Here is a 27,616-nt window from a genome sequence, read left to right on the forward strand (position 1 = left end):
CATGGCCAGGAAAGGTGAGGCAAGAGGTGCTGGTGGTTTGTGCACCTGTAGAGGTGACTTGACTTCCAAGTCCTGGTTTCTCCTCCCAGTTCCTGCTGAGTCCCATGGCCCTGCTAGCAGGACATGGCTGCTTCTCCAAGGATGACGAGGATGCTCTGCTGGCACAGGCCCAGGCTGGGTCATCTCACTTTATCTGTGCCCTCAGTGCCGTCGGCACTCCTTCCCACATGCTGTAATCCATGTGCTTCCTTGGCTGCTGGCCTTCTCCTGCACAGGTATTCCCCTTCTAGCACCTGCCTTGCCGATTGTCCTGCAGCCTTCGCTCTGCCCTCCATGTTCTGTCCACATTTTCTCCCTGCAACAGGGTGTAGGAAGAATCCTGTCTGATTTTGGGGTGTGTTGGGAGCTGTTTCTGAGGTCCTTCATACAGACGCTGGACATGTTTAGAGCAGTTTTTTTCCCAGGGGCATGTGGGGGAATATCTCCCCCTTACAGGGCTGGAGCAGCTCTGCTCTGGAGAACTGAGAGAGCTGGGAATGTTCAGCCTGGAGAAGAGAAGGCTCCAAGGTCTCCTGGGAGCCTCTTGCAGTGCCCAAAGGGGCTCCAAGAGAGCTGGAGAGGGGCTTTGAACAAGGACCTAGACTGACAGGACAAGGGGGAATGGCTTCATACTGACAGAGGGCAAGAGTAGATGGAATGTTGGGAAGAAATTCTTCCCTGTATGGGTGGTGAGGCCCTGACACTGGTTGCCCAGAGAAGCTGTGGCTGCCCCATCCCTGGAAGTGTCCAAGGCCAAGCTGGACATGGCCTAGAGCAACCTGGTCTAGTGGAAGGTGTCCCTGCCTTTCACAGGGACATGGGTCTGGATGAGCTTTAAGGGGTCCCTTCCAACCCAAAGCATTCCAGGATTCTATGATCAGTGCATCCAAGGGACTTTGGGGCTGGAAAGACCAGCCCCTAAGATGGAGAAGCAGGATTTGTCTGAGCACAGGAGCTAAAGGGGCCACCAAAAACTTGGCTGGTCCTGGGTGCCTGCAGATCACACGTGAGCACTGACCTGAATCCAAACTCCCATTCCTTCTCTCCCGTAGGAATACATCCGCCTGCTGCAGCCATGGTGCCACGTGAACATGGGCTCCTGCTGCTTCATGATGGGCAGGTGCTACCTCGTCATGGGTGAAGGGCACAAGGTGAGGCCTTCCCCTCATCTCCTTCTTGGGGTCTGGGACCTTTTCCCTTGGGAGGGAGGAGGTGCACAGGAGGCGTCCTTCCCAAGCTCTGCCTCCTTTGGGAAAGGATGGGATTGGAGTGGCATGGTGGGATCTACGTTTGGGGAAGATCTCACGAGCTTGGGACAGGCCCAACTGTCCCCTCACCTGTACAGCAGGTGGATCAGTCACATGAGGGGACAGCGAGCTGATTCCAGGTCTGCTTCCAGGCTTTGGATTGCTTCTGCCAAGCTGCCTCTGAGGTGGGAAGAGAGGAGTTCCTGGACAGGCTGATCCAGCCTGAGGAGGGCGAGGTGGTCTCCACGCCACGCCTGCAGTACTATAACAAGGTACGGTCCTAAGCAGGTAAACTGGCACCAAGTCCTTCCACACTTGAGAGGGAGTTCCTGCAAATCCCTGGCTTTGGGGGAAGTGACTTGAGCCTCAGAAGACTAGTTTTTGGAATGTGAAACATCTGTATTTTGTTCACTTTGTTTGGGGGTAATGAGAAGCTGAGCATGTGAAATTTAGGTACTTTCCACCTACTGGTTTCCTAATAGCCAAGGAGTTTGTTATCCAGCAGAAAAAGGCAGGATGAGATCCAGCTGCTGGAAGCAGAAGCCAGACATGTCCAGACTTGATGTAAGATGCTGCCTAAGGGGAAGGTTATTAAGCTCTGAGGCACATGAGAACGAGTATGTTTAAATTGAGATAGGATCTTTCTTCTACATAATGCCATGGTTCAGGCAGGCTGTGAGCCTGGAGCTGGGCTCTTGGTGAGGAATTCCCTGGGTTTAGGATCCAGAAAACTAATCATCAATGCTGAAATGGTTCAAAAATCCCCCATGCACAGAGGTGAATCCTCCATAGAAGCCATAACCTGGTCCTGTTGTGCTGGGATTTCATCCAGATCCCTGTGGTTTACCTAAATCTTCCCTTTTTAAGTCTAATCCCTTAAAAATCTTTAGGGGTAGGAGCAGCTCCTAAAAAAATACCAACAAAAAAACGTCCTTGCAACCTCTTTACTGGAGTATTTCCCCCCCCCCCCAGGTCCTTCGCTTGTTGGAGATGCTGGGTTTGCCAGAGCTGGTCATTGAACTGGCCACCCTGGCCATCATGGAATCAGCAGATGACTGGAGAAGCCAGGTACAGCCACTTCTTTCCCAGCAAGCTGTTTCTTCAGGAACCTCTTCCACAGGAATTTCTTGCTGGTTTTCTAACTGGTTTGTGCTGTTTTCAGGCTACTTTGAGGACCTGCATCTTCAAACATCACTTGGATTTGGGGCACAATAGCGAAGCCTATGTAGCCTTAACGCAAAACCCAGATCCAGGCAGGTAGGTGACAGGCTTATGCCTTTGTTGGAGCTCCATGGTCCCATTTTTCCATGAAACTGAAAGGAAAATGACACTTTAGGGGAGGGCACAGTTGCTGTGTTAAGTTAATGTGTAGAGGTGGGTTTAAAAATGTAGAGTTCATTTTTGGATGTTCATCTGAAGGACACCTGGGATTGGCACCCTCTCAAAAGAGGAAAATAGGAGGAAAAAAAACCAGGGAAGAGGCTGAAGGATCATGTGTAGTATCCTATGTTTAAAAGCTTTAGGAGCCAAGTTGATTTAGTTTAATAAAGAATAGATTTGATGTTGAGTTTTCAGTTTGGGAAGTGAACTGGGTAGAGGAAGCTTTATTCTAGCAGAGAAAAATGCTGAAATAACAGGGGAGAAATAGGAATGCTTTTCAATTGATTGAGGGAGGGAGACGGCTCTCCTGAGAGGCCTTTCCAGAGGGTCTCTGTTTCCAGCACAGGAGAAACTTGAAGGTTTAAGTTGGTTCTAAGCCAGGAAAAAGCCTGCGGAGCTCATCCGGAAGCAGGAGCTTGTCACACAGTGTTTGTTCGTGGCTTAAATCCCACGTTTGTTCCTGCTCCTGGGTTTATTCCTGCTCCTCCAAAGGGTTGTGCTTCCCTCTGCAGGCAGCTGGACTGCTTACGCCAGCTAGTGGTGGTTCTCTGCGAGCGATCCCAGCTCCAGGACCTGGTAGAATTCCCTTACGTGAACCTGCACAATGAGGTAATCCTGCACTGGGATCATGGCCTGGGAGGGCACAACCTTCCCTTTAAAGGGATTATGGACCCACTGGAGCCTCGGTATGCTGCAGGTCGTTGGGATCATCGAGTCCCACGCTCGGGCCGTGGATCTGATGACTCACAACTACTACGAGCTGCTCTACGCCTTCCACGTGTACCGGCACAACTACCGGAAAGGTAAAGCTTGGGATGGCACCTAGGACCTGCCTACCCACCTGGGACACCCCTTCCCTGCCCCTGCCAGGTGTGTGGCCTTTCCAGGCTGTTGGCTGATGCACTTTTCCCTGTTCCCAGCTGGAACAGTGATGTTTGAGTACGGCATGCGGCTGGGCAGGGAGGTGCGGACGCTCCGAGGGCTCCAGAAACAGGGAAATTGTTTCCTGGCTGCCATTAACTGCCTGCGGTTGATCCGCCCGGAGTACGCCTGGATAGTGCAGCCGGCCTCTGGAGCTGTGGTAGGAATTCTGAGCTTCCAAAATGCTTTCTGATGGGAACAGAGGCATTGGACTTCTTAATCTGCTGCTCTTGGCCAACTGTCTTGCCCTGCTCATCAACCCTATCTATCGCCCTTGTGCCATTCCCCACTTTTTGGGGCGGGGGGGGGCAGCAGGAAAACTTTTGGGATTTGGCTGGTGGATAGATATGGGAATATATCACCTTGTGTTGAAGACAGCAAATGTTTTGGGGTGTGTGAACAGCTGGAATACCAGTCCAGAGGAGAATTAGTGTAACAGGGGTTGTGTTTCAAATCCCAGTCAGGGCTCAGGGGGGTGGTGGCTGCAGCCTGGTCACCTGATCGTGATCCTCCTGATAGCCAGGGATAAAGTAACCTGAGTTCCCAAGGGACTGCACGGCTTCCCTGGTCCAAATCAAGGCTTGAAATTGAGAGCTCTCGTTGGGACTTATCCTATCAGTGATTTATCTTCCAGAAACCAAGTGGGTATAAATCCTCTTTCTGATTTTTCCTGCAAGTACGAGCGCCCAGGAGCATCCCCGAAGAGAAGCCATGATGGGGAGTGCATGGCTGTTCCCAGTAAGTGTCCAGTCATGGTCCTTCCCATGCCTCTGGAGATTCCACAGCCTGTCTGCAGCTCCCATGTAAGCTGGGAGATGGCTCAGGGCAGCTCCTGCCTCCACCGTATCAATAATTTGTGGGATTTTAAGGTCATTAACTCTCCCAGTGTCTCCCAGTTGCAACACGCTGCCACTATTCCCCAAGGAATACAGCAATTTCCCCAAGGGAACAGCTATTCCCCAATGAGCTCCTGTGTCTGCTCCTAGCAGCTTGATGCCTTGACAGCACTTTTTTTCAGTGGAAGTAACTTGTAATTTAAAACCAGCTTTTTGAGGCAATTTCTAATTGTTCAAGGCTGCTTGTGCCCTTGGAAATCCTGTCAGGAATAAGCTCTGCTGGTGTTTGCCACAGCCCAGGATGTGGGATCAGGTTATCCTCAGCGTTCCAGTAGGAAAATTTAAGGTCAGGTATTTTTAAACCTGCTTTTTCTGAAGAGTTTTTTTTGTGGCATGTCCCTGGCAGGCAAAGCAGCAGCTGTTCCCAAATATTATCTAACATCTGGAGGAGGAGGAACGGGAGGATGGTATCAAGGACATAAGCACAGTCCAGGGAGCAGGGAAGGGTCAGCAAATCCTGATCATTCCTTTGGTGCTTTTTGGGGTACAAATCCTCTTAGGATGGGAGAGGGGTGTGGAGATGCTTTTACAAGGGCTCCAGGGAGACCTCGGAGCCTCTTCAGTGTCTAAAGGGGCTCCAAGAGAGCTGGAGAGGGGCCTTGGACAAGGGATTGCCAGGACAAGCGGGAATGGCTTCACACTGACAGAGGGCAGGAGTAGATGGAATGTTGGGAAGAAATTCTTCCCTGTGAGGGTGGAGAGGCCCTGGCACAGGTTGCCCAGAGAAGCTGTGGCTGCCCCATCCCTGGCAGTGTCCAAGGTCAGGTTGGACGGGGCTTGGAGCAACCTGGTCTAGTGGACAGTGTCCCTGCCCATGGAAGTGGATGAGTTTCCCTTCCAGCCCAAACCATTCTGTGATTCCATGACATTCTGCACAGTGCCCAAAGAGCTGTTTTTGAAATACTGAGAGCCCAGTATCCATCTGTTCCAGCCACTCGCCAGATCGAGATCCTGGAGCTGGAGGATTTGGAGAGAGAATGTCTGCTGGCGCGGATCCGGCTGACCCTCGTGGAACACGACGTGTCAGCAGCAGCTGTGGCAGGTGAGGGCGGTTCAGCCACTCTGTCCTGCCCCAGAGGCAAACCCAGAAGCCACCAGGGACCATCAAATTCCTATCCCTGCCATGAAATCCAGCCACCAACTTCAGCAGGTTCTGAGATGCACATCAGGAGAACCAATTTCAAGTTTTCCACCTTTTTTTGGCTTTTCCAAGGTGTGGTGGTCTGCAGTGGGAGTGGGATGAGCTTCTGAGCTTGGACAAAAAAAAAAGCATTTTGGAAATCGTGGAAGCACAGAATTATTAAGGTTGGGAAAAGACCTCCAAGATCATCAAATCCAACCTTTCTAATGGATGAATAATTTATTTTCCTGGACAATCCTGCTTCATGGAATGGTGTTAAATAGCTGTCAAAGTTGTTTCTTTTTGGGGAGGAGGAAGGGACAGCTCTTCCTCCTGGAGCTTTTTAGTATCTCTGGTACAAGTTACACAACACATCCACATCTTTCCCCTCTAAATGTCAGGAGGAGGTGACTTCCCAGCGAGGGATTGCAGGGAAAGGATGGAACAGCTGCTTTGAGGGCAGAGTGCCGACGCAGGGAGCCAAGTGCCACAGTTTCTGTGCTGGCAGAGCTGAGCTGATGCCTTGTTTGCTTGGATACAGACCTGTGATGAGGCTGTCCCCTCCCTAACCTCAGTGATCTTGAGGATCTTTTTCCAACCTTAACAATTGCGTGATTCTGAACAGCAGCAGCATTTGCCTATCATGTACTGCTACCTGTGTTCCTCTCCAGTCTCTCTCCAGCTGGTGCCCCATCAGGGACAGCTCTGTGGGTCACAGCTGCTCTGTCCAGTCCCTTCAGGGATAACTCCTGGGCTCATGAGATGCTCCGGAGGCCAGGAGAGCCTCCAGTCGTGGACTGAGGAGTATTGCTGTGGGGTGTTGGAGGCTGTTGGCGCCCTGCTGCTGCATCTCTCAATGAGTAACACAGGGCGAGGCCCCTGAGCACTGGGCTGTTACTGGGAGAGGCTTTACCTGCTCTTCATCTCCTTCAGGAAACTCCACGCCCGAGGAAACGGTGTCTCTGCTGGTTCGGGCCGGGCTCTTCGATTCGGCCATCACCCTGTGCCAAACCTTCAAGCTGCCTTTGACACCCATCTTTGAGGGCCTCACCTTCAAGTACGTCCGGGTGCCCTCCCACCTCAGGGGACACAGGGCTGGAGGGATGCAGGGGCTCCAGGGTGGAACTTGCCCAAGAGCCTCCTTTTCGTGCCGGTCCAGCCAGGCTGTTCCTTGGGAATAGTCCTACAAGTAGTGGCTTTGATGCTGGTGGGAAGGGGCTGGGCTCTTGAGGGACCCACCTTCCCATGGTTTTTGGTCTTGCAGGTGCATCAAGCTCCAGCTGGGAGGGGAAGCAGCGCAGGCAAAGGCTTGGGACTGGCTGGCAGCCAACCAGCTCTCAGCCCTGGTCACCACCAAGGAGTCCAGGTAAGTCTATCTCCACAGTTGAGGAGCAGGAGAAACTGGAGACAGGAGCTCTGTGGGAATCCAGAGGGTCACAGGTCCTTAAAACACCTAAGGCCAGAGCTGTAGGCCTGGGATGTGGGGAGAGCTGTGCTTCCACCCTGTCCCCACGTCACCGTGGCCTCACAGACAGGGACAGGAGCTGCTGGCACGTGTTCCATGGGGAATCGTTTACTCGCAGTGCCACAGATGAAGCCTGGAGGCTGCTGTCATCCTACTTGGAGCGTTACCCATCCCAGAACAGCCTGTACCATCGCTGCGTCATCAACAAGCTCCTGGCACATGGGATACCTCTGCCCAACTGGCTCATTAACAGCTACAAGGTGAGAACAGGGAGACAGCTGTCCCCAAAACCACCAAAATTCCATCTGTCCCAGAGCTGCCAGATCACCCTCACTCTAATGGACACCTGCCAGGTGCTCCATGCCCAGTACCAAGGCTCAGAGCAGGTTCCTCTCAGCATGGTCCCAGTCCTGGTCACATTCCCTCTTCATCCTGGCTGAATTTCCCTCTTTCTGGCAGGAAGTGGATGCTGCCGAGCTGCTGCGCCTATACCTGAACTACGATCTGCTGGAGGAGGCCGTGGATTTGGTCCTGGAGTATGTGGATGCTGTGCTGGGCAAAGGGCACAAGTATTTTGGGATTGAGGTGAGCTCACCTGGCATTGGGATGTGGCAGAATGTTCCTTGGGGACACGATGTGAGGGTTCCTGTCCCTTCCAGGTCCCTCTGTCCCCAACATCCCCCACGATGTGGCTTCCCTACACTGCCATTGACCAGCTGCTGCAGGCGCTGCGGGAGAGCAGCGCAAGCGAGAACAGCGTTGTGGTGGGTACCGAGCTCCCAAACACCGGGGACAGGGTGGGATGGGCAGGGGGATGGGATGGGATGGGATGGGATCCCTCACGACTCCTGCCTCTCCCAGCTCTATGAGAAGCTGAATGACAGGATGGAGGACTACCAGCAGAAGGTCAGCGTGGCCACCATGGAGCGCCTGCACTGCCGGCCCTAGTCCAGGTGACATCCCCTGGAGCGTCACTGTGCCACCCCGCGGTGCTGATTTTGCCATAAGGAGCTGGTTTGGGGAGGTGGAGTGCCCGATGGGTGTGTCCCCTCACTGTCCCTTTTGCCAGCAGTGGGTGAACAACAGAGCTGGGGTGTATGGCCATGGCACCCCCTTGCTCTCCACCTCCTCCAGACGTGGAACTGTTGAGAATTTCTTTTATTTATTGGTATGTTTTTTTGATCAACTTTAATAAAATGGAAGCGTTATGTGCGGTGTGCATAAGGATATGGTGGGAAAAGCAGGGACTGTGGGACTCCTCTCCCAGGATCATCCCCATACCGCCCTTGCCCTAGGGCTGGGATATAGGGCAGGATGGAGCTGTAGGGGGAAGGATGGAGCTATATCCCCAATGGATATAGCTCAAGTGTGAGGTTCAGGGGCAGAGGGTATAGGATAATAAGGGGCTATGGCCCCCAGGAAGAACTATAGGATTGTGCTATAGCGTAGCATGGGACCACAACCCTGGAGGGCAGCACAGGGCTGCAGGGCAGGACGGGGCTCTGGGATAGGATGGGGTTCTGGGATCAAGGGACAGGACCATGCTATAGGGGAGGATGGAGCCGCAGGTCCGCACGGCGCCGTAACCTCTTGCTCGTCCCCATCCATAGGGAGCGCGCGCCCGCGGTCCCGCTCCTGGGGGCGCGTCTCGCGCAGGCCCCGCCCCCGGTGGCGTCATCGCCCCGCCCCCTGCGCGCGGCGCGCGCGGCCACAGCCCTGAGGCGCAGCCGCCGCCATGGGGAAGAAGGCGCGGGCCGCGCCCGGGCGCCGGCCCATCCTGCAGCTCTCCCCGCCCGCGCCGCGCCGCGACGAGGCGGCAGGACCCGCGGGCGAGGGGCGCGACTCGGGCTCCGAACCGGGTAAGGCGACGAAGGCGGGTGGAAGCGGGGGGCGCTTTGTTGGCGGGGCGCGGCCTAGTGCGGCCTAGCGCGGCCTAGCAGGACCGGGAGCCCTGATTCGCCCTCCCCCCAGATCCCACAAGCCTGAGCCCGCCGTAATTGACGCTTTTGTCCTGCAGATGAGCCCGAGACGGTGGCGGAGCCGCTCCGCAACCCGCCCAATCCGCCGCCTCCCGCTCCCGCCGCGGTCAAGGCCACAGGTGAGGGAGCGCCCTGGGGCGAGACGCGGGATTACATCCCCCCTAAAATCTACGGGAGGATTCTCAGGATTTAGTGGTGGAGCGCCCCCCGATGCACAATAATGATAAAAAAATAGGGGAGTTCTGGTTCTAAATGGGGGTTTTTGTCTAAAATTTGGAGGGCTGATTCTCAAATATCATTTTTTGGGTCTAAAACGTGACCCAAATGTAGGAGTTTGGTCCTTTGTGTGGTTTTTTGGTCATATATATGGGGTATTGGTCCTAAATATGAGGTAGTTTTGGTCCTAAAAGTGGTGGGCTGTGAGGTTCCAAATAGTTTTTGGAGGTGCTGAGTGTGGGTTTTGTGGTTCTAAGAGTGGTGGGTTTTGTCCTAAATGAAAGAGTTTTGGTGGGACTGTGTTTGTTTCCCTCTCCATAACCCCCTGTTTTTAACACAGGGTAATTATCCACTTTTAACTATTATTTTTAAGGGAAGAGAGTTAATGCTTTCCTAAGTAATTCACTTTGGGGCTGGAGTTGTTTCCATTTTAATTATTTTAATTGTGCTGTTATTTCCCAAGAGACGATTGCTCATCTTTAAATGCATTTTCTTACTCTTTCTTGTACTGATTTCTCCCAGGCTGACCCTGGCACGTATACAGGGGCTGTTCCCCCTGGGATGACAGTGGCACCACTGGAGTGGAGGGTGGGGGGGTCGGATCCAATGCCCTGTGACAACAGAATTCCCCTGAGGGTTCACTCTCCCTTCTCCAGGAGGTTTGTGCCTGCTGGGTGCCTATGCCGACAGCGATGATGAGGAGGGCGAGACCCCAGAGAAGCCGGCCCGTTCCACGGATGCCAATGGCAGCAACTCTACTGACATCGACAGCACCCTGGCAAACTTCCTGGCTGTGAGTGCCACTCTTGCAAGGGCAAGGGGAGGGAGGGACTTTCATGGTCCAAGACATTGTCCACATCCAGTAAGTGCTTTGATTTGGCTTGGGATTTGAAGCTCATGGTGGGATGCTGTTTTTACAGGAGATCGATGCCATCACAGCCCCTCCACAGCCCGCTGAGCCCACTGCTGCCTCCTCTTCCTCCTCCTCTGTGCCACCCCCTATGCCTCCTCGCCCAGAGCCGAAGGATTCGGGCACAGGCTCATCCTCGGGCACAGCCAATGGCATGGGCTCGGCGCCAGCCCCGGAATGGCAGTACGACACCCAGTGCTCACTGGCCGGAGGTGAGGCCATTCCTGTCTCCAGAGGGGGTGCTGACAAAGGGGTGTCACCAGGGAGAGGGAGTAACGGGCTGTCGTTGTTTCCCCGGCAGTGGGAGAGCTGGAGATGGGCGACTGGCAGGAGGTGTGGGATGAGAACACCGGCTGCTACTACTATTGGAACACCCAGAGCAACGAGGTGACCTGGGAGTTGCCACAGTACTTGGCGACGCAGGTCCAGGGCTTGCAGCACTACCAGCACAGGTGGGAGAGACCTTCAGGTTGTTGCCCTGTGGGATGTTGTTCCAATCCTGCCCTTCATTCCCGCTCCTCTTCCTCAGCAGCACCACGGCAGGCACCAATGGCAGCTTCATGGTGGCCACAGAGCCATTCCCTCAGGAGAAGGGGACCCCTGGCAGCACTGGCCGTGGGACTGGCCTCGGCAAGCGGGAGGTGAAGAAGGTCAGTCATGTGTGTTCTGGCTGCCGTGGGAATTGCAGGCATGTCCTTGGGCTTCCTTGGAAGCAGGTGGGATGCTCTGCTCCACTTGCAGCCCTAGGAAGGGTGTGGCAGCATGGGCTCTTTCCCTGGCAGCTGCCAGAAAGCTCATACAGAGCTCATCCCACAGGAAGTGAATGAAGGAGTGCAGGCCCTCTCCAACAGTGAGGAAGAGAGGAAGGGAGTGGCTGCAGCCCTCCTGGCCCCGCTCCTGCCTGATGTGGTGAAGGAGGAAGAGGAGCGCTGGAGGAGGAAAGTGATCTGCAAAGAGGAGGTTGAGCCACCTCTGGAAGAGGAGGCAAAAGTGGAAGAGGCACCAGCTGCCCCTGAAGAGCCAGAGCCCAGCAGGGACCCCCTGGAAGACACAGGGCAGGAAGATCTGTGCAGTGTGGTGCAGTCGGGGGAGAGCGCAGAGGAGGAGGAGGAGCAAGACACGCTCGAGCTGGAGATGGTGCTGGAGAGGAAAAAGGTAAGGGGAGACGTTTGTCCTGGAAACGGGGCCACACATGCAGCCACAGCATTGCTGGGAATAAACTGGGATGTCATGTCTTGGCAGGCAGAGCTGCGTGCCTTGGAGGAAGGCGATGGCAGCGTTTCAGGCTCCAGCCCGCTCTCCGATGGGAGCCAGTCGGCCTCGCAGGATGCATCCCGCAGGCTGGCCTCCAAGCGAGGGAAATGGAAACTGTTTGTGGGAGCTGCCAGCCCCGAGTCCGCCAGTCGAGGCTCCAGCAAAACGGGCCGGGAGAGCCCGGAAGCAGGAGAAGCAGGTAATTGGAAAGGCTCCCTTCGGAGGGAGGAGCAGGGGGTCTCCTTTCCCTGAAGACCCACAGAGCGGAGCCGGGAAGGGCCGTGAGGTACGTGTGCTGGGTGGGGACAGGCTCAGGGGTGCCTGTGTCACAGCCCAGCCTCACTGGGATAAGCTGCTCCTCTGCCACGGTTTCTCTATCCTAATTACCCACATAAGGAGGAGAGTGCCGTATTCAGTGGTTCCTTGGGAGAAGGGATGCAGATAACAGCTGCCTCACATGCCATTGCCTTCCCGTTCCTCCCAACATCACAAACCCGGCCTGCAGCACACCGGGAACTGTCACCTTCCACTTCTAAACTTCAGTTTTTGAGGTGCCTGGTGTCAAATTCCAGACAGCCAAAGTGTCCCTGGAGCCACTCCAGGGCCCCACACTCAGTGTGTAGGTAATGTAACTCCAGCCCTTGTGGCAAGGCAGCTCCAGTTCCTATGGGGCGGGGTCAGCTCCGGGTGTGTGTGGACGTATCAGTCATACACAACTGCCCCTTGTGTTCCTGTTGGACCCCCTCAGAGCTGCGCTTCCCAAAATGCAGCAGCCATAGAATTTTAAGGAACACTCTCTGCCCAGCAGCTCTGGGACTCCCAGATTGTAGAATTGTGGAATCGTTCAGGTTGGAAATGCCCTCTGAGGTCATGGAGTCCAGCTGTTCCCTCAGCACTGCCAAGGCCACCACTAACATATGTCCCCAAGTGGCACATCCATGTGGCTTTTAAATCCCTCCAGGGATGGGGACTCCACCACAGCCCTGGGCAGCCTGTGCCAGGGCTGGACAGCCCTTTCTGTTAAGAAATTTTTCTCAATATCCAACTTAAACCTCCCCTGGCACAACTTAAGGCTGTTTCTTCTTGTCCTATCTCTTGTTCCCTGGGAGCAGAGCCTGACTCAACTCTCAGGGCATTGTGGGGAGCAAGAAGGTCCCACCTAAATCTCTTTTCCTCTGGATGTGCCAGTCCCTTCCCAGCACAAGATTTGTTTGCCTGCAGCACAGAAAGCTGAATGAAACTGCTTTTTTCCAAGGAAAAACGGTACAAAAGTGTCTGGAGCAGGCTGTGTCCTGCTGGAGTGGGAGTCGGTGCCTGCCCCATCCCCGGGTTCTTGTGGCCCTGAGGTGCCTCTGCTTCAAGTAGGGGCATGAGCTGGGTGACAGCTCTGGCATTGAATCAGTGATGTCATTTTTGCATAGGAAAATGAATGGTTTTGCCAGAGGGCTTTCCAAATAACCCCGAAGCCAGCTCTTCCCAGCAGCACCAGTTTCCACCTTAACCTGGGGAACAGCGAGCTGTCACTCCAAAATAACCAGTTTAAATTGAGCGTCCCACTGCTTCCAGTGCCAGGACATGCTGGGAATTGGGGTTTCTTCCCCCAGAAGGCTGTGGGATTCTGTCACAAACTTCCCTCCTTGGAATTGGTTGCTTTGATAGTGAATTAATCATCTGGAGGCAAAACCTTCTGATCTTGGCAGCTTTTGGGGACCTCTTCAGTCTTTGATAATTAACTTACTTAATACCTAGTACCTGTTATTGACAGATTTTGGGGGTTAGTCTCTTCCTGCTTCCCTTATGCCTGATACTACAGGTCTTGCCTCATTGCTGCTTTGCACTGTAGCAGCTCCAATCCTTCCCATCCCATGTTATCCTTCTGGAAGGATCCCTACCACCAAAACAAAGAGCAGTGACCAGCTCTCCTTTTTAATTTCAGGCTCTTGTTACTGGCTCTGGTGGGTCCTAGCTCTTTCCCCACTGTTTCCCACGTTGGCTTTGGCTCCAGGCACAGTGTCCAGCCAGCTGCTGGCACTGCCAGGGTGGTGGTGGGACAAGGACTGACCTGTCCTTCCTTCTTCTGCAGTCCCAAGCACAGAAGCAACTGATCCAAGCTCAGACAAAGAGGCAGAATCTGAGGAGCCCCAGGAAAAAGCAAAATCACAAGGGGCTCCAAAAATGGAAGAGGAGGATCAAGATCTAAAGGTATGGAGAGGCAGAGGTGCATGTCCATGAGATGAGGGATGTGATGGGTGCTCCAGCTGCCAGCAGGGACAAGGGACACACTGGCTCCCCCAGCCACGTCTTCCCTGGAAACACCGGAGCTTTGGGCTCTGGATTTGGCCCACCTGATGCTTTTAAAGCTCAGATCCCGGTGTGGCTGTGGGAACAGCTTGAGAAGGAAGGGCCATGCAGGACTGGGACAATATCCTGTCTCCAGTAAGATTCAGCAGCAAAAGCTTGGATGAAAGGAGGGTGCGGGGGGGCAAAGACTGAGCCCTGGGTGGTGTTGTGACAGAGAACAACCAGTTTGATCTTGACTTTGTTTTCACCAATAACGATATTCCAGTCTCTGACCCGGTCAGTCGTCCCGTTTCCAGGCTGAAGACACCTCGTCCGTATTCTCTCCGTTTCTTGAGGCTGACGGTACCGCTCTGCCCTTTGCCCGGCATTACTTTTAGATGCAAGCTGGGGAAGCCCTGGGGATTTCTGCAGCATCCTGCTGATAGCTCTTCTCTGAGCCTTGGTTTGCTCCTTTGGCTGCACTGGATCAATTCCCTGATCTATAGCAGAGCTCCAGGCTCTAGGGCAGTGTGACAGAACAGTAGGGGAGATCTTTCCCATTTGTTCTTCGGTCCCCATGTCACTTGTTACCCTGAGATCTCCTGCAGCATAAAATTTGGCTCTGGAGTATTTCTGTGACGTTGGGAAATGTCATCACCTCCCTGTGGCAGATGGGGAATCGCCAGCTCGTGGTGGAGCCCAGTGGAACCTGCAGTGAGAGTTGCCCATCCCTGTCCTCATTTCCCACCACTTAAATAATTTTTCTGGTGTGAAAGGGAAGGGCTTTGGTGCTGTCCTTGTGAAAAATCCCACATCTCTCCCATAAAACAACTCCTTAAAGGATTTTGAGATGTGACATTCCCAGACCAAAACTGAGCCTCCCTCAGTGCAGCATCCATTTGAGACCTGATTTTTAAATGAATTAATTTAAATTAAAAGAAGAAAAGCCTGTGGCAGGACTGGACTCGCTGGTCCCCTGTGCTGTGCCCCCTCCTTCTGGTCCTAGTGGGCGCTGTGACGGACCGTGTGGTGCTTTTCCATGCAGGATTCCCTTAGAGCTGTTGGAGGAATGCCGGCTTCCTGGGTAACCGGTACCATTTGCTCATCAGGTTGGGATCTCTCTGGTTACAGGAGCTGCGCCGAGGCCACCACTGCCAAGTCACCCTCTGTTTCGGGACGTTCCCTGGCTTCTCCAGAGCCACGTTAACATGGGAATTCATATTCCTGCCTTGAGCTTCTCTAGGGCTTGTTTGTTTGGCCCTTCCCCTCTCTGGAGACAGATGCTGCCTTGGTGGCTTTGGTGGACATTCCAAAGCCTCTTCTGAGGAGTGAAGCTAAAAATAGACATTTTTAGAGCCCTCCTTAAAGCAGTGGTGATGCCACTTGCAGGCATCCCTGTTCCTGCTCCTGATTCCTTTCTGGCTTGTGGCTGCTTCCATGCAGTGCCCCCCTTCAGGGGGATAGACACAGGGATCCCTGTGTCCCCAGACTGGAGGTTTCACTCCCATGGGATGCTGGGGTTGAATAGCTGTGGTCACCATGGGCTGACCTGAGTTTTGATGTAGCTGCTGCCTCTGCTCTGGAGTAAATCCAGAGCTGTTATCTCTTTCTGGTGCTTTCCAGCTAGTTCCTCTGGGAGGTGATTATTTACAGAACCTGGAATTACATCCTGGCCCATTTATTTTGGAAACATTAGATATCTGCCGTGGCGGTGGAGCTGTAACTCCAAAGTACTGGAGCAATCCAAGCCTGTGCTGTCCTTCCACACAGAGTTGAGCGCAGTCTGTGGAGGAGCTATCACCCAGCCACCCACATTGCTCTGTCCCTGGGGTGCAGGATGTAGCAGGACTTAACAGAGGGGGTGACAGGCACACAGGGCCAGGGTGGCACCTCCCTCAGTCCCGCCAGGCTGAGGGGCCTTGGGTGGTCCTGAGCGGTGTTTCCCAAGAGCCGTGGGGCCGCAGCCGCCCGATGCTGCTCGCAGAGGGTGGCTCTTGACTCTGCCCTTTCTCCTGGCAGTTTCAGATTGGAGAGCTGGCAAATACTCTGACTAGTAAATTGGAGTTCCTGGGCATCAACAGACAATCTATCTCCAACTTCCACATGTTGCTGTTGCAGACAGAGGTAACCGAGCCTTCGCCCCTTGCTCCAGCCTTGTGTTCCGGAGCGGATCGGATGCAATCCGCCGTCCGAGCGCCGGTGCTGCGTGAGCCTTGTGGCGCCTCGCTGCGCAGGGCCCTCCCTTCCTCGGCGGGGGGAGAGCGTGGCTTGGCGCGGAGGTGGGGTGTCCTCCTCCTGGCCCCCCTGTGTCCCGTGCCGGAAGGGAGCCTCCCGATCCTCGAGTCCCATCCCCCCGGGGCCGCTGGCAGCCCACCTCACCGGCTTCCCCCGGTTCTTGCCCTCTAGACCCGCATTGCAGACTGGCGAGAAGGTGCTCTCAATGGAAACTACCTCAAACGCAAACTCCAAGACGCAGCCGAACAGCTTAAACAATACGAAATAAACGCCACCCCTAAAGGCTGGTCCTGCCACTGGGACAGGTACGCGCTCTCCTCCTTTCTCACCTTTCATCTCTGACATCTCAGACATGATTTGTGACCATCAACCACCCGACGACGCTGGCGCCGTCCCTCTGGCAGACTGAGAGCGGCTTCTGTTAGTGCTGGGCAGGCAGAGAAACGTCCGGCACTCGCAGAGTTTGGGCCGGCCACCAAACTGGAGGATCCAAACGGAGTGCCCAGTGCTTTGCAACGGAGCCGATTCCCTGACGGACAGAGCTGGTTGTCCCTCTCGCGAGTGTCCAGCGCTGTGGAGGGCGGGCCTGGGGGGTCGCGCATGCGAGAGCTCTGTGAACTTTGCAGGATCTCTGGATCAACTCTTCTGACCAACAGCTCTTCCAAAGGACAAACTTCAACTCACCGACGGAATGAAGAACAAGATTTCTGTCTCCTGCCAGCAGGTCAGACCCAAACATTTCTTTGTCTATTTGGCTTTCTTGATTAATTTTCCTTTGTTTGAAATCTTTGCTCTTTTGTTTTTCAGCTCCCAGATCCGCTCCCTCTCTCTAGCATTCACTGTGTGTTTGACACCAAGAGTATCATAAAAAACTCTGCGCACCACGGGGTAGGGGGGCAGCCGCTTCCCTCCATTGGGCTGTTCCCTGGTGCCTCTTCTCGGAGGGCGACTTTCGGCCAAGGCCATGCTGAAAGTCCCGATGTTAGCAAGACGTCGCCGGCGTTCCCGGCCCTCCCCTCCCTCGGAGTGGGGGGCTCAGGGCGACATTCCCGCAGCCAGCGATAGCAAATAGCTTTGAGCGCGTCGGCTCGGGCCTCTCCTGCCTCTGTCCTCAAAGTTGTTTGTTGTGTGTGGGAGAGTGGCAGCCCCGCTGCACGAGGGTCTCCCCTGCGAGAGCGCACTGCTGTCGTGGGCAGGCCTGCCTCGGAGTGTCGGGGGCGGAGAAGGGAAGCTGAAGCCTCCTTCTCTTTCTTGTGATCTAGGGAGCATAGACGCTATTTCTATGTTAACGAGCGCTCAGGAGAGTCGCAATGGGAGTTCCCCGACGGGGAGGATGAGGAGGAGGGACAGCGAAGCGCCGACAGAAAACCCGACGGTCCTCCAAAGCCACCTCCCAAAGACAAAGGAGAGCGCACCGAGGAGCCCGCCGAGCGCCCCACAGGTATGCCCAGCTGGCACTGGGGGGTCCTGGCCCCAAAGCAGGGGGCGGGGAGCAGGGCAGTCCATGGTGGCAGTGCCTCTAAGCAGGACCACAGGCAGGAGCAGGCAGCATGGACTAGGGTGTTCAAGCCCGTGTCAATGTGTATTCTTCAGGCTCCCTTTGTAAAGAATCCTTCTCAGGCCAAGTTCCTGCTACGTCTCTCATGCCGCTCACTCCATTTTGGACTCTGCTTCAGTCCTCCGTCCCGGTCCTCCAACCTCCCTTGCCTTTGGAAATGCCTCCGCCGCCTCCGCCCCCCCCAGACTCGCCCCCGCCACCTCCCCCGCCGCCCCCACCGCCTGGAGAAGATGGGGAGATCCAGGAAGTGGAGATGGAAGATGAGGGGGGCGAGGAGCCACCTGCCCCAGGAACAGAGGAAGATGCTCCCCTGAAGTCCCTGGTGCGCCCCACTGCCAGCAGCAGCCAGGTGAGCAGGGAAGCCAGGTCTCTGCTGATTCCAGAGTGTGAGAATCTGGGAAACAGGTGTGTAATGGTCCTCCTGGCTCAGCACTCACCTTGGCACTCCCTTCCAGGCCACTGTCGATCCAAGCCCAGTCCCGCTGCTCTCGGCCAAGCCGCAGAAGAGGAAAGCTGTGGAGATGAGCCCAGGGCTGATGCAGCGCACGGCCACCATTGGCAGCTGCCCTGTCATCTACAGCCAGCCCCTGATGGCCACGGGCAAGTACCAGCCATCAGCCATGCCCTTGGCCTCCCTGAGGCCACGCCAGCGCCTCCAGAGTGAGATCCAGGGACGCCCCAACCTCCGCATGGCTCCGGGCCATGCTGGCCCTCAGCCCACAGCGCTGGGGCTGCAGTCCGGCTACCTGGGTGTGACGGGACCTGCCGCACCTGTGATGGGATACTCGGAGTGTGCTGCGCCCGTCAGCCTGGCCGCCACGGCCACCGCGCAGCCAGCGCCGGCACGGGGAGCCCTGCCCCCCACAGGCACTGTGGCTGAGCAGCCGCCACCACCGCCACCCCCACAGACACCCCCACCGCCCACCCCCAAGGCGCCGCCGCCACCAGAGAAGGAGAAGCCAAGGAAGGGGCGCAAGGACAAGGTAGGCCAGACAGGTGGTCCCTCACCGGCACTTGTTCCTCCCCTCCTCCCTTTCCAGCCGCACTCACCACTGTTCTTTTGTGGCATAGGGCAAGAAGGGCAAGACAAAGATGCCATCTTTGGTGAAGAAGTGGCAAAGTATCCAGCGGGAGCTGGATGAGGAGGAGAATTCTAGCTCCAGCGAGGAGGACCGGGAGACCACAGCGCAGCGGCGCATTGAGGAGTGGAAGCAGCAGCAGCTGATGAGGTACAGACCCTGGGGGCTGGCACCTGGACATTTCCTTGTCCCTTGTAAAGGTGGGGGATCCGTGGGAGGGCCAGCTGGGTGCTGACATCCCACTTTATCCCTGCAGTGGCATGGCCGAGAGGAACGCCAACTTCGAGGCACTGCCAGAGGACTGGCGCTCACGGCTGAAGCGGAGGAAAACAGCCTCCAATACGTGAGGCACCAAGTGCTGCACCCAGCTCTTGGGGGTTTTTTTTGTTTCTTTCTTTTTTTTACAGATGTACAGTTCCTTTGACCATTGTCCAATAAATTGTAGCAGTTTGGGAAGTGCTGTCTCATTGATTTTGCTGAGGGCAGGTGGTAGGTGGGGATGGGAAGCACAGCAGACCCCTGTAATCCACAGTGCAAGTTGGGTGCTTGTGTGGATTGTGGAGGGCAGGAAGGCTCTGCAGAGGAAGCTGGACAGGCTGGATTGAAGGGCTGAGGCTAAAGGTGTGAGGGAAAGGCCAAGTGCCAGGTCCTACACTTGGATCACACAAACCCTGCGGAATGCTCCAGGCTGCAGGAAGAGAGGCTGGAAAGCTGGAAAAGGCCGTAGGGGTGCTGGTGAGAGCAGCTGAACATGAGCCCCGGTGTCCCCAGGGGTCGCAAAAGACCAATGGCACCTGGGCTGTCCCAGCACTGGTGTGGCCACAGGCCCAGGGCAGTGGCTGTCCCCTGTTCTGGCACTGCTGGGCCACCTCCAGTCCTGGGGACCAATCTGGACCCCTCATGGCAAGAGAGACACCGAGGGGCTGTCCAAACAAGGGAACAGCGGGGGAAGAGTGGAGCACCAGGAGGAGCTGGCAGGGGACCTTTGGCTCTCCACAACTCCCTGACAGGAGCGTGCAGCTGGGGGGGGTGTCATACTCTGCTCCCAGGGAACAAGGGAAGGGACAAGGGGAAACAGCCTCAGGTTCTGCCAGGGGAAGTTGAGGTTGGACATGAGGAGGAATTTCTTCATATAAAGGGTTGTCAGGCATCAGAAGGGGCTGCTCAGGGGCACCTCCAAGCCCTGGAGGTGTCCAAGGAACGACTGAACATGGCATTCAGTGCTCTGGCCTGGGTGACAAGGTGGGGATTGGTCACAGGTTGGGCTCGATGATCCTGGAGGTCTTTTCCAACCTTAATGATTCTGTGAAATCCATCTGGCTCCTGTCCCAGCTCTGCTCCAGGACCGCCCTATTCCTGTAGCTCAGCAACCACGTCCCAGCCCAGCCCTGGCGCTGCCACTGCTGTTCCGGGTCTCCCGGAGCTCTCGCAACCATGGAGCCCACAGCGTGCCACACTGCCCAGGGAGGGGAGGGGGCTCTGGGGGGGTTTGGTGGGGGACAGGTCCTGAAGCCCTATGACAGATTCATCCGTACCCACCTGCGCTTCTATGGCTACTTCCGAGGTGAGCCCTGGCCTGGACGGTGGGGTGTCCCCTCCTGGGCCGTGTTCCCTCCAGCCCCCTGGCTGCAGCGCTGTTCTTCCTAAGACCAGAAGACGGGCAGGGAAGAGACTGCCATGTCCCCGGGGGACCCCTCCGGGAAGCATCCCAAGGCATCCACCGTGGGCAACACCGGCCCTGGCTGGCAGCGAGGTCCTGGGCACAAGCCAAACCGTGAGTGAGACCCTGTAGCCCCTTTCAGCCCCCCAGCACTGTCCTCCCAGCACAGCGAGTGTGGTGGGAGGGCCTTTCTCTGTCCCTGCCTTGGTTTTGGGGGATGCCCCTACCCCAACCACACTGGAGACCCCCAGCCCTTCCCGGTGCTCTTACAGCCCCCACGGTGGTGGAGCAGACCCCCCACCAGGGCAGGCCGGCCCCCTCAACACAGCCCCAGAGGTCTCCACGAAAATCACAGGCTCTGTTCTCCCTCCCTGCTCCCCGCTGGCCTGTGGAGTGTGAAGTCATCCAGGAGACAATTGAGCACATCGGTGAGCAGATGCTTCAGCTGTCCCCCTGCCTCACCCCTGTGCCAGACCCCTGCTGTGCCCATGGCATTTGTCTCTGTGTCCCTCCCTCTCCCAGAGTGGGTCCCCCCTGAACCAGAGCCCTTCTGCCCACCCATGGGCCTGGAGCAGGCCCCAGACACCCTCGGCGAGGAGCAGGGCACTGTTGTCTACCATACCAGCCCAGGTACTGGAGCATGAGCAGCACCCCTGGGTGCCTCCGCTCTCCCCAGACCCCCACCACTGTCCCCGCTTCCCTTGCAGTGCTCCAAGGCTCCTGCTTTACCTGTGCTCGGGTTGGGGGGGCCCCAGGGCCCCTCTCCTCTCCAGCAGCCCCCTTGAAGGGTCCCCAGGACACCACGCTGCTCTTCGAGTCGCGCTTTGAGAGCGGGAACCTCCAGAAGGTCATCAAGGTGTAAGAGAGAGGCCAAGGGACACAGGGCCTCTCGTGTGAGGCCCAGATCCAGAGCACGGCCCTTCCCTCCACCAGGGGTCCCTACGAGTACGTGCTGACACTGCGGCCGGATCTCTACACGGCCAAGCACACCCAGTGGTTCTACTTCCGTGTCCAAAACACCCGGCGGGAGCCACTCTACCGCTTCACCATCGCCAACATGGCCAAGCCCAAGAGCCTCTATGGCCAGGGCCTGCGGCCACTGCTCTACTCCCAGCAGGATGCCCAGAGCCATGGCATTGGCTGGCGCCGGGTTGGGACCGATGTCCGCTACTACCGTGGCAGCGCGGGGGAGCCACCGGTGTTCCGGCTCAGCTGGACGGTGCGCTTCCCGCACGACGGCGACACGTGCTTCTTCGCCGCCTGCTACCCCTACACCTACTCAGACCTGCAGCGCTACCTGCGCACGCTGGCGGCCGACCCAGTGCGCTCACGGTACTGCACGGTGCAGGCGCTGTGCCGCAGCCTGGCCGGCAACACCGTGTACCTGCTGACCATCACTGGCCCCGGCAGCGTGGCCGGCAAGCGGGTGGTGGTGGCAAGTGCCCGCGTGCACCCCGGCGAGAGCGGCAGCTCCTGGGCCATGAGGGGATTCCTCAATTTCCTGCTGAGCGCCCATGTGGACGCACGGCTCCTGCGCCGCCTCTTTGTCTTCAAGGTGGTGCCGATGCTCAACCCCGACGGGGTGGTGGTGGGCAACTCCCGCTGCTCCCTGGTGGGACGGGATCCCAACAGAGCCTATGGCACGGCGCTTCCTGGCTCCTTCCCTGGTGTGTGGCACCTGCGGGCCATGGTCCAGAGGTGAGGCAGGTGCGGGGAGCTGGTGGGACAGGGCCGCTCCTGCGGTGGTGCTGGTTGCCATATCCTGATGTGTGCAGGGTGCTGGTGGAGCGGGAGGTGGTGCTGTACTGCGACTTCCATGGGCACAGCCGGAAGAACAATGTCTTCATGTATGGCTGCGATGCCGGCGGGGATGGCGCCAGGACACGGCTGCGCCAGCGTGTGTTCCCCCTGATGCTGAGCAAAAATGCCCCCGACAAGGTGGGACACAGATGCCTCAGAGCCATGTGTTGCGGTGACAGCGAGAACGCACCCACCGTGCCACTTCCCAAGCTGTCCCTGTGGGGTTGGGACCCCACTGACCCTGGGGCCCCCCAGTTCTCCTTTGCCAGCTGCAAGTTCCAGGTGCAGAAGAACAAAGAGGGGACAGGCCGGGTCTCCATGTGGCGCCTGGGCGTCTCCCACAGTTACACCCTGGAGGTGGCTTTCAGTGGCTCCACGCTGGGTGAGGGGCTGCCATGGCCATGAGGACAGTGCCAGGGGGGTGGTCCCAGGCTGGGGAGCTGTCCTTGTTTCCTTTACCCTGTCCCCTCCAGGTGGGAGGAGCTCCCACTTCAGTGTGGAGGACCTTGAGTCACTGGGCCAACTCCTCTGTGACACCCTGCTCGACTTCTGTGACCCCGCGCCTGCCAAGGTTTGGCTCGGACCTGGCCCAGGGTGCCCTGGTGCCACAGAGCCGTGGTGACACTGGTGCTGTCCTGCAGCTCCAGCAGTGCCTGGCGGAGGCGGATGCACTGTTGCGGCGGCAGATGGGCCGTGAGCCAGGCTCTGGAGGCAGCTGGAGCGATGTGTCCCCCTCAGAGCTTGAGTCCAGGTATGTCACCCCCTGTCACCCCGTGTCAGCCCGTGGTGCCACTGGGGGCTGCAGGTGGTTCTTACCCTCTGCAGCACCAGCGGCTCTGACAGCTCTGTGTCCGACGGGATCCCAGAAGACCTCCACAGCCCTGATCGGCCCGTGAGTCCCCATATGCCACCAGTTTTGAAGTGGGAGGGATGCAGAGCCAGGGTGGAACAAGGTGACAGAGGGTGCAGATGTCCCAGTGCCACTTTACCACCTGGTACAGGTGGAGCCATGCAGGAGGAAGTGGCTGCAGAGACGGAGAGCAAGGAATGCCCTGCGCCGGACAAACCGGAGCCGCACCAGCATCCCGGTGAGCCTGGAGCCACCACAGTCCATCTGGCCCCTGAGGGGACAGTCCTGCAGGGACACTTGTCCCCAGTGCTGTCCCACCCCTCAAGTGGGTCTGACCCATCTCCTGTGCCCCCCAGGCTGGGACCCGCAGGCATCCAGTTCTTCCTGGTGTCCAGAGTGGAGGTGGCATAGCGGGAGAGAAGCCCAGAGCCAGCTCCAGTGTCACCTTTCCCAGGGCAGCTGGAGCAGGGAACAGCCACCGTGCCAGTGTGGGAGAGGTGCCTGGAGCCGACTATGTAGTGGCTCTTCCCAGGGCACCTGAAGCAGGGAATGGCCACTGTGCCACCATGGGAAGGCTTCAGCTGGACAGTGGCACAAGTGCTGGGACACACCGCCAGCCACCAGGGCGCCCCTGCCACCGTGGTGCCACCAGTGACTACTCCCGCGATCCAGCCGTGGGAGCGATCCCGGGGCCATCCTGGCAGCAGGGCGGGCGCAGGCCCAGGGACAAGGCGCGTCCCCTCACTGTCCCTGCAGTGGCCTCACGCTGCTGCGCCTGCGCTCGGCAATAAAGATGCTGCCACCTCCGTGTCCCTGCCTGGTGCTGCCTGTTCTTATTGTGATGTCCCCTCAGAGTCCCCTTGTCCCCCAGCCTGGCCAGAGTGTGCTGGCACCCAGCCCCGGGCCACCATGGTGTTACCGTGGGCTCTAGGGATGTGGTGTCACTTTAACTATGCCACCCTGGTGTCTCCTCAGCCCTGTCACCACGCTGTCCCCCCTGTACCTACGGTGTCCCCTCAGGCCCCGTGGGTACCCCCAGTCCCGCAGGCCCCGTTGCCATGGCAACACCCCGCGGCGCCGCCGGGCGTTTCCATGGCAGCCGTTGCGCTGCCAGACCGCCCCCAACAGACCGGAAGCACGTCACGGCAGCGCCGGAAATATCAGGGAGGTGGAGGCGGAAGCGGAAGCGGCGGCAGCCGTGGCCGTGTCCTTCTGTGCCGTGACGCCGGGGCGGCACGATGGCGGACGCGGCTTCGCAGGTGCTGCTGGGCTCGGGGCTCACCGTGCTCTCGCAGCCGCTCATGTACGTGAAGGTGCTGGTGCAGGTAAGGGCGGGGATGGCGGGGTTGGGAGGGGGGTACCGGGCTCGGTATCGGCCGCGTGGGGGGTACAGCCTTTCCGTCCCCGCTGCAGGTGGGCTACGAGCCGCTGCCGCCCACCCTGGGGAGGAACATCTTCGGCCGCCAGGTATATCAGCTGCCCGGCCTCTTCTCTTACGGTGAGTCCGCCCCGGTGGGGCCGCCCCGGTGCCGTCCCGGTGCCGCCGTGGGGTCCCCCCAGGGCTGACGGTCCCCGCTGTCCCCAGCCAAACACATCGTGAAGGTGGACGGGAGAGCGGGACTCTTCAAAGGCCTCGCCCCCCGCCTCTGCTCCAGCGCCATCGGCACCGTGGTGCACAGCAAAGTGCTGCAGGTACCGGCACGGGCGGGGCGCCGGGCCCGGGGCGCAGCGGGAACCGGGGGCTCTGCCGCCGGGACGGGGGGCACCGGGACCCCCTGGCTCCCTGCGCAGTGCTGACCCTGGGCTGACCCTGCCGTTTGCTCCACAGCGGTACCAGGAGGCCGAGCAGGCTGAGGTGGGTGCAGAGGTGCTTCTCACAGGGAATCTTCCCTTCCCTTCCCTTCCCTTCCCTTCCCTTCCCTTCCCTTCCCTTCCCTTCCCTTCCCTTCCCTTCCCTTCCCTTCCCTTCCCTCTCTGTTCCTACATCCCTGTCTTCTCCTTTCTCTCTCTTTCCATTTCTTTGTTCTTCTATTCATCCCTTCTTCTTTCTCTCCTTCTCTTCTTCTTTCCCTCCTCCTCTTCTCTCTCTCCTTTCCTCTTTCCTTCATTCTGTTCTTCTCTCCATCCTCCCTTCTCCATTCCTTCCCTCCTTCTTTTTCCTTTTTACCCCTTCATCTTTTCCTCCTCCCCTCCTTCTCTCCCTTCTCTCTTCCCTCCCTCCCTCCCTCCTCCCCACGCCCCCTGGCCTTGGACAGCCCTGCATCTGGAGTGCTCCGCTTGGCCAGGAGCTTCCAACCCCACGCTGGGGACAATGTCCCCTCTCCGGGGGGCTGTTCCCACCTGACTCCTGCTTCCCCCTGCAGCCTGGAGCCAGCAAGAAGGAGCCAGTGTCCTCACTGGAGCAGGTGCTCAAGGAGGTGAGGAGCAGGAGGAGGAGGAAGGCGCTGGGATGTCACATCCCTGTCCCCTCCCGGTGACGCTCCGTTTGTTCCCAGACCTCCCGAGAGATGGTTGCACGTTCCGCTGCCACCCTCATCACCCACCCCTTCCACGGTAGGTGCTCCCCCATCCCAGGGGACCGGGGGGGCAGTGCCAGGTGCCTCCTCTCGCTCCCGTGTCACTCCCATGTCATTCCCCGCAGTGATCACCCTACGCTGCATGGTGCAGTTCATCGGCCGCGAGACCAAGTACAGGTATGGCCTGGGGGCTCTGGGTGCTCTGGGGGGTTTGGGATCCTGGGATCCCCCTGACGTTATCCCTCCTCTTCCTCTCCATCCCAGCGGGACACTAAGCGCCTTCACCACAATCTACCGGGAAGAGGGAATCCTGGGATTCTTTGCGTGAGTGCCGGGAAGGCGGCGAGGGGCACGGCGGGGGTGACATCAGTGCAAAGGTCCCAAACCCTTCTTGGGAGTATCTTGGATCCCTCCAGCAGCTCCAGATCATTCACCCGAGCATCCTCGCTCCCAGGGTTGGCTGTTCCCCCATCACCTGGCTGCTGTGGGAACAGCCGCCCCCTTTCCCAAACCAGCTGTTCCCAGCTGTCTGCACAGCTGGATCCGAACCCTTAGCCGACATTCCCACTGTTTCTTCTCTTGCAGCGGCCTCATCCCGCGGCTCCTCGGGGACATCCTCTCCCTGTGGCTGTGTAACATGCTGGCCTACCTCATCAACACATACGCGCTGGAGAACGGGGTAGGCTCCGCTCCGGGATCCGGGGTGCCGGGAGCTGATGGGGGGCAGCTCCAGGGGTGTTCTGGGAGCCACGACCCCGTTTGGGGGATTCAAATGCTGTCACTCCTTTCGCAGGTCTCCACCATGACCGAGATGAAGAGCTACTCCCAGGCGGTCACTGGGGTGAGTACAGCCACGGGCAGGAAGTGGATCCTTTCCCTAGGGAGTGGTGTGTTTCCGGAATTCTGCTGATGCCGGGGTGGGGATGGAGCCAGGCTGGGATCAGCCGGATCAGCCCACAGGCTAAGGGGTGCTCCATGGAGGACATGTGTGACCCTGTGGAGGTGGCAGGAGTGGACTCCCTCCCTGGGGTGTAGGGAAGAGAGAACATCCCACCGATCCCCGCTTTTCCTGCAGTTCTTTGCCAGCATGCTGACATACCCCTTCGTCCTGGTCTCCAACCTGATGGCCGTGAACAACTGCGGGTGAGTCCATAATCCCACTGACACCTACATCCCCCAGCCCCGGATCAGCTCCTAGAACCACTTTTCCAAAATTCCCAGATGGAAAAGGTGCTTCCAGCACTCCACAGGGTTGATCCCTCTTTGGCTGAAGTGGGAAAGGGTCATTTTGGGGTTCAACCCAGTGTGGAGCCCACGGATGGAATGGGTCCCACCTCCACGAGTGGGAATGATTCCCACAGGGAATCATTCCCGGTGGGTCTTTCCTCCCTTCCCCAGGTTGGCCGGGGGTCTCCTTCCCTACGCACCCACCTACTCTTCCTGGCTGGATTGCTGGAGCCAGCTGCACAGGGAGGTAAGTGCTGAAGCTGGGATACACCGGGACACACGGGGGACAGGAGAGGAGCCGGGGGGGAGACCCATGTGGTTTGGAGGGGCCACCCTGGACCTTGTGTGGCCCCTCCATGGTCGTTTTCCCTTTCCAGGGCAACATGAGCCGAGGGAACAGCCTGTTCTTCCGCAAGGTTCCAGCAGGGAAGCGATATGTGTGGGAGGAGCGGCGGTTCCGCTGATTCCAGAGATGGGAGCGGGGTTGTGGAGCCAATGCTGGGCTCTGGAAGCAAAGAATCATGGAGAGTGATGATTTCTATACAGTTTTTTAAAAATCATTTCCTGCTGAGAGCTGAAGGTGCAGTTGTGAGAGTCTCTGTTCGTGGGGGTTTCCTGGGAAGTGAGGCTGGCTGGTCACCAGCATTCCCTGATTTATCCAGGAGCCTTTTCCCAACCTTGGACACTGTTGAGGCTGCTTCCACAGGGAAAATTCCCTGACAACCACAGGCATGAGGGAACAACGAGGCTGGTGACACAGAGGACCAGTGGCACGTGGGGGCTGTCAGAAGTGGGGGGAATGTGTGCCTGGAAGCGGTTGTTGGACACCTGGCCAGGGTTGTGCACACCTGGAAGGGGTTGTTGGACACTTGGCAGGGTCCTTGCAAGGCCTGTGGAGGGGGCAGAGGTGAGTGTTGCACACCTGGCCAGAGGTTGCACACCCAAGGGAGTGTGTAGAGCTGGGAGGTGGGGTCACACAGCTGG

General features: G+C 57.6%; 4 protein-coding genes across 8 annotated transcripts in view; all 4 read left to right on the forward strand.

Moving 5' to 3' along the window:
* The window catches only part of NUP160 (nucleoporin 160), a 24,309-nt gene extending 15,524 nt beyond the window's left edge, over positions 1–8,785 (forward strand). Inside the window, exons 21-36 of one of the 2 annotated variants that reach the window (XR_014226512.1) lie at positions 1,092–1,190; positions 1,439–1,558; positions 2,259–2,354; positions 2,449–2,543; positions 3,179–3,275; positions 3,364–3,469; positions 3,587–3,747; positions 4,265–4,325; positions 5,415–5,525; positions 6,537–6,660; positions 6,868–6,969; positions 7,187–7,328; positions 7,528–7,653; positions 7,728–7,832; positions 7,930–8,236; positions 8,679–8,785. Coding sequence is in view for 1 of the 2 variants with exons in the window: in XM_082283764.1 (XP_082139890.1) it covers positions 1,092–1,190; positions 1,439–1,558; positions 2,259–2,354; positions 2,449–2,543; positions 3,179–3,275; positions 3,364–3,469; positions 3,587–3,747; positions 4,265–4,325; positions 5,415–5,525; positions 6,537–6,660; positions 6,868–6,969; positions 7,187–7,328; positions 7,528–7,653; positions 7,728–7,832; positions 7,930–8,016 (1,632 nt within the window). In the remaining variant the exon portion in view is untranslated. Of the gene's footprint in view, positions 1–1,091; positions 1,191–1,438; positions 1,559–2,258; positions 2,355–2,448; positions 2,544–3,178; positions 3,276–3,363; positions 3,470–3,586; positions 3,748–4,264; positions 4,326–5,414; positions 5,526–6,536; positions 6,661–6,867; positions 6,970–7,186; positions 7,329–7,527; positions 7,654–7,727; positions 7,833–7,929; positions 8,245–8,678 lie in introns of those variants that run through there. The other variant, XM_082283764.1, reaches the window with a different exon arrangement.
* FNBP4 (formin binding protein 4) lies at positions 8,785–19,035 on the forward strand. Of its 4 annotated transcripts, none has more exons than XM_082283765.1 (17): positions 8,785–8,927; positions 9,086–9,166; positions 9,920–10,056; positions 10,184–10,385; positions 10,475–10,625; positions 10,703–10,823; positions 10,990–11,328; positions 11,416–11,626; positions 13,511–13,629; positions 15,727–15,831; positions 16,114–16,247; positions 16,569–16,666; positions 17,205–17,383; positions 17,619–17,849; positions 17,956–18,483; positions 18,572–18,729; positions 18,836–19,035. In XM_082283765.1, exons 1-17 carry the CDS (start codon positions 8,804–8,806, stop codon positions 18,924–18,926), a joined length of 3,009 nt encoding a protein of 1,002 aa, XP_082139891.1. In that variant the 5' UTR covers positions 8,785–8,803; the 3' UTR covers positions 18,927–19,035. The 4 variants fall into 4 exon arrangements, with proteins under 4 accessions (XP_082139891.1, XP_082139892.1, XP_082139893.1 ...); XM_082283766.1 differs by having other exon boundaries at positions 10,706–10,823; XM_082283767.1 differs by lacking the exon at positions 16,569–16,666 and having other exon boundaries at positions 17,536–17,849.
* Positions 19,036–20,013: 978 nt separating this feature from the next.
* Positions 20,014–23,300, forward strand: AGBL2 (AGBL carboxypeptidase 2; the record flags this gene model as incomplete). Its single annotated transcript, XM_082283434.1, has 13 exons — positions 20,014–20,143; positions 20,228–20,353; positions 20,512–20,667; positions 20,762–20,869; positions 20,947–21,097; positions 21,173–21,937; positions 22,015–22,177; positions 22,295–22,421; positions 22,513–22,610; positions 22,681–22,790; positions 22,865–22,931; positions 23,041–23,147; positions 23,246–23,300. 13 exons carry the CDS (start codon positions 20,014–20,016, stop codon positions 23,298–23,300), a joined length of 2,163 nt encoding a protein of 720 aa, XP_082139560.1.
* Positions 23,301–24,064: 764 nt separating this feature from the next.
* MTCH2 (mitochondrial carrier 2) lies at positions 24,065–27,205 on the forward strand. The gene is made up of 13 exons (XM_082283918.1): positions 24,065–24,214; positions 24,303–24,387; positions 24,475–24,581; positions 24,718–24,744; positions 25,253–25,306; positions 25,385–25,442; positions 25,531–25,582; positions 25,670–25,729; positions 25,991–26,084; positions 26,199–26,246; positions 26,481–26,548; positions 26,804–26,879; positions 27,010–27,205. Exons 1-13 carry the CDS (start codon positions 24,128–24,130, stop codon positions 27,094–27,096), a joined length of 903 nt encoding a protein of 300 aa, XP_082140044.1. The 5' UTR covers positions 24,065–24,127; the 3' UTR covers positions 27,097–27,205.
* Positions 27,206–27,616: the final 411 nt, after the last annotated feature.

Source organism: Coloeus monedula, assembly GCF_965178545.1.
Source record: "Coloeus monedula genome assembly, chromosome: 6".
Taxonomy (NCBI): Eukaryota; Metazoa; Chordata; class Aves; order Passeriformes; family Corvidae; genus Coloeus; species Coloeus monedula.

Bases quoted from the DNA above. Each gene is read 5' to 3' on its own strand.
- FNBP4 (XM_082283765.1), top strand. From the start codon at position 8,804: ATGGGGAAGAAGGCGCGGGCCGCGCCCGGGCGCCGGCCCATCCTGCAG. The intron at 10,057-10,183 runs GTGAGTGCCACT...CTGTTTTTACAG, and splicing joins CCCTGGCAAACTTCCTGGCT to GAGATCGATGCCATCACAGC. The intron at 16,667-17,204 runs GTCAGACCCAAA...CTTGTGATCTAG, and splicing joins TTTCTGTCTCCTGCCAGCAG to GGAGCATAGACGCTATTTCT.
- MTCH2 (XM_082283918.1), top strand. From the start codon at position 24,128: ATGGCGGACGCGGCTTCGCAGGTGCTGCTGGGCTCGGGGCTCACCGTG. The intron at 24,582-24,717 runs GTACCGGCACGG...TTTGCTCCACAG, and splicing joins TGCACAGCAAAGTGCTGCAG to CGGTACCAGGAGGCCGAGCA. The intron at 24,745-25,252 runs GTGGGTGCAGAG...TTCCCCCTGCAG, and splicing joins AGGAGGCCGAGCAGGCTGAG to CCTGGAGCCAGCAAGAAGGA.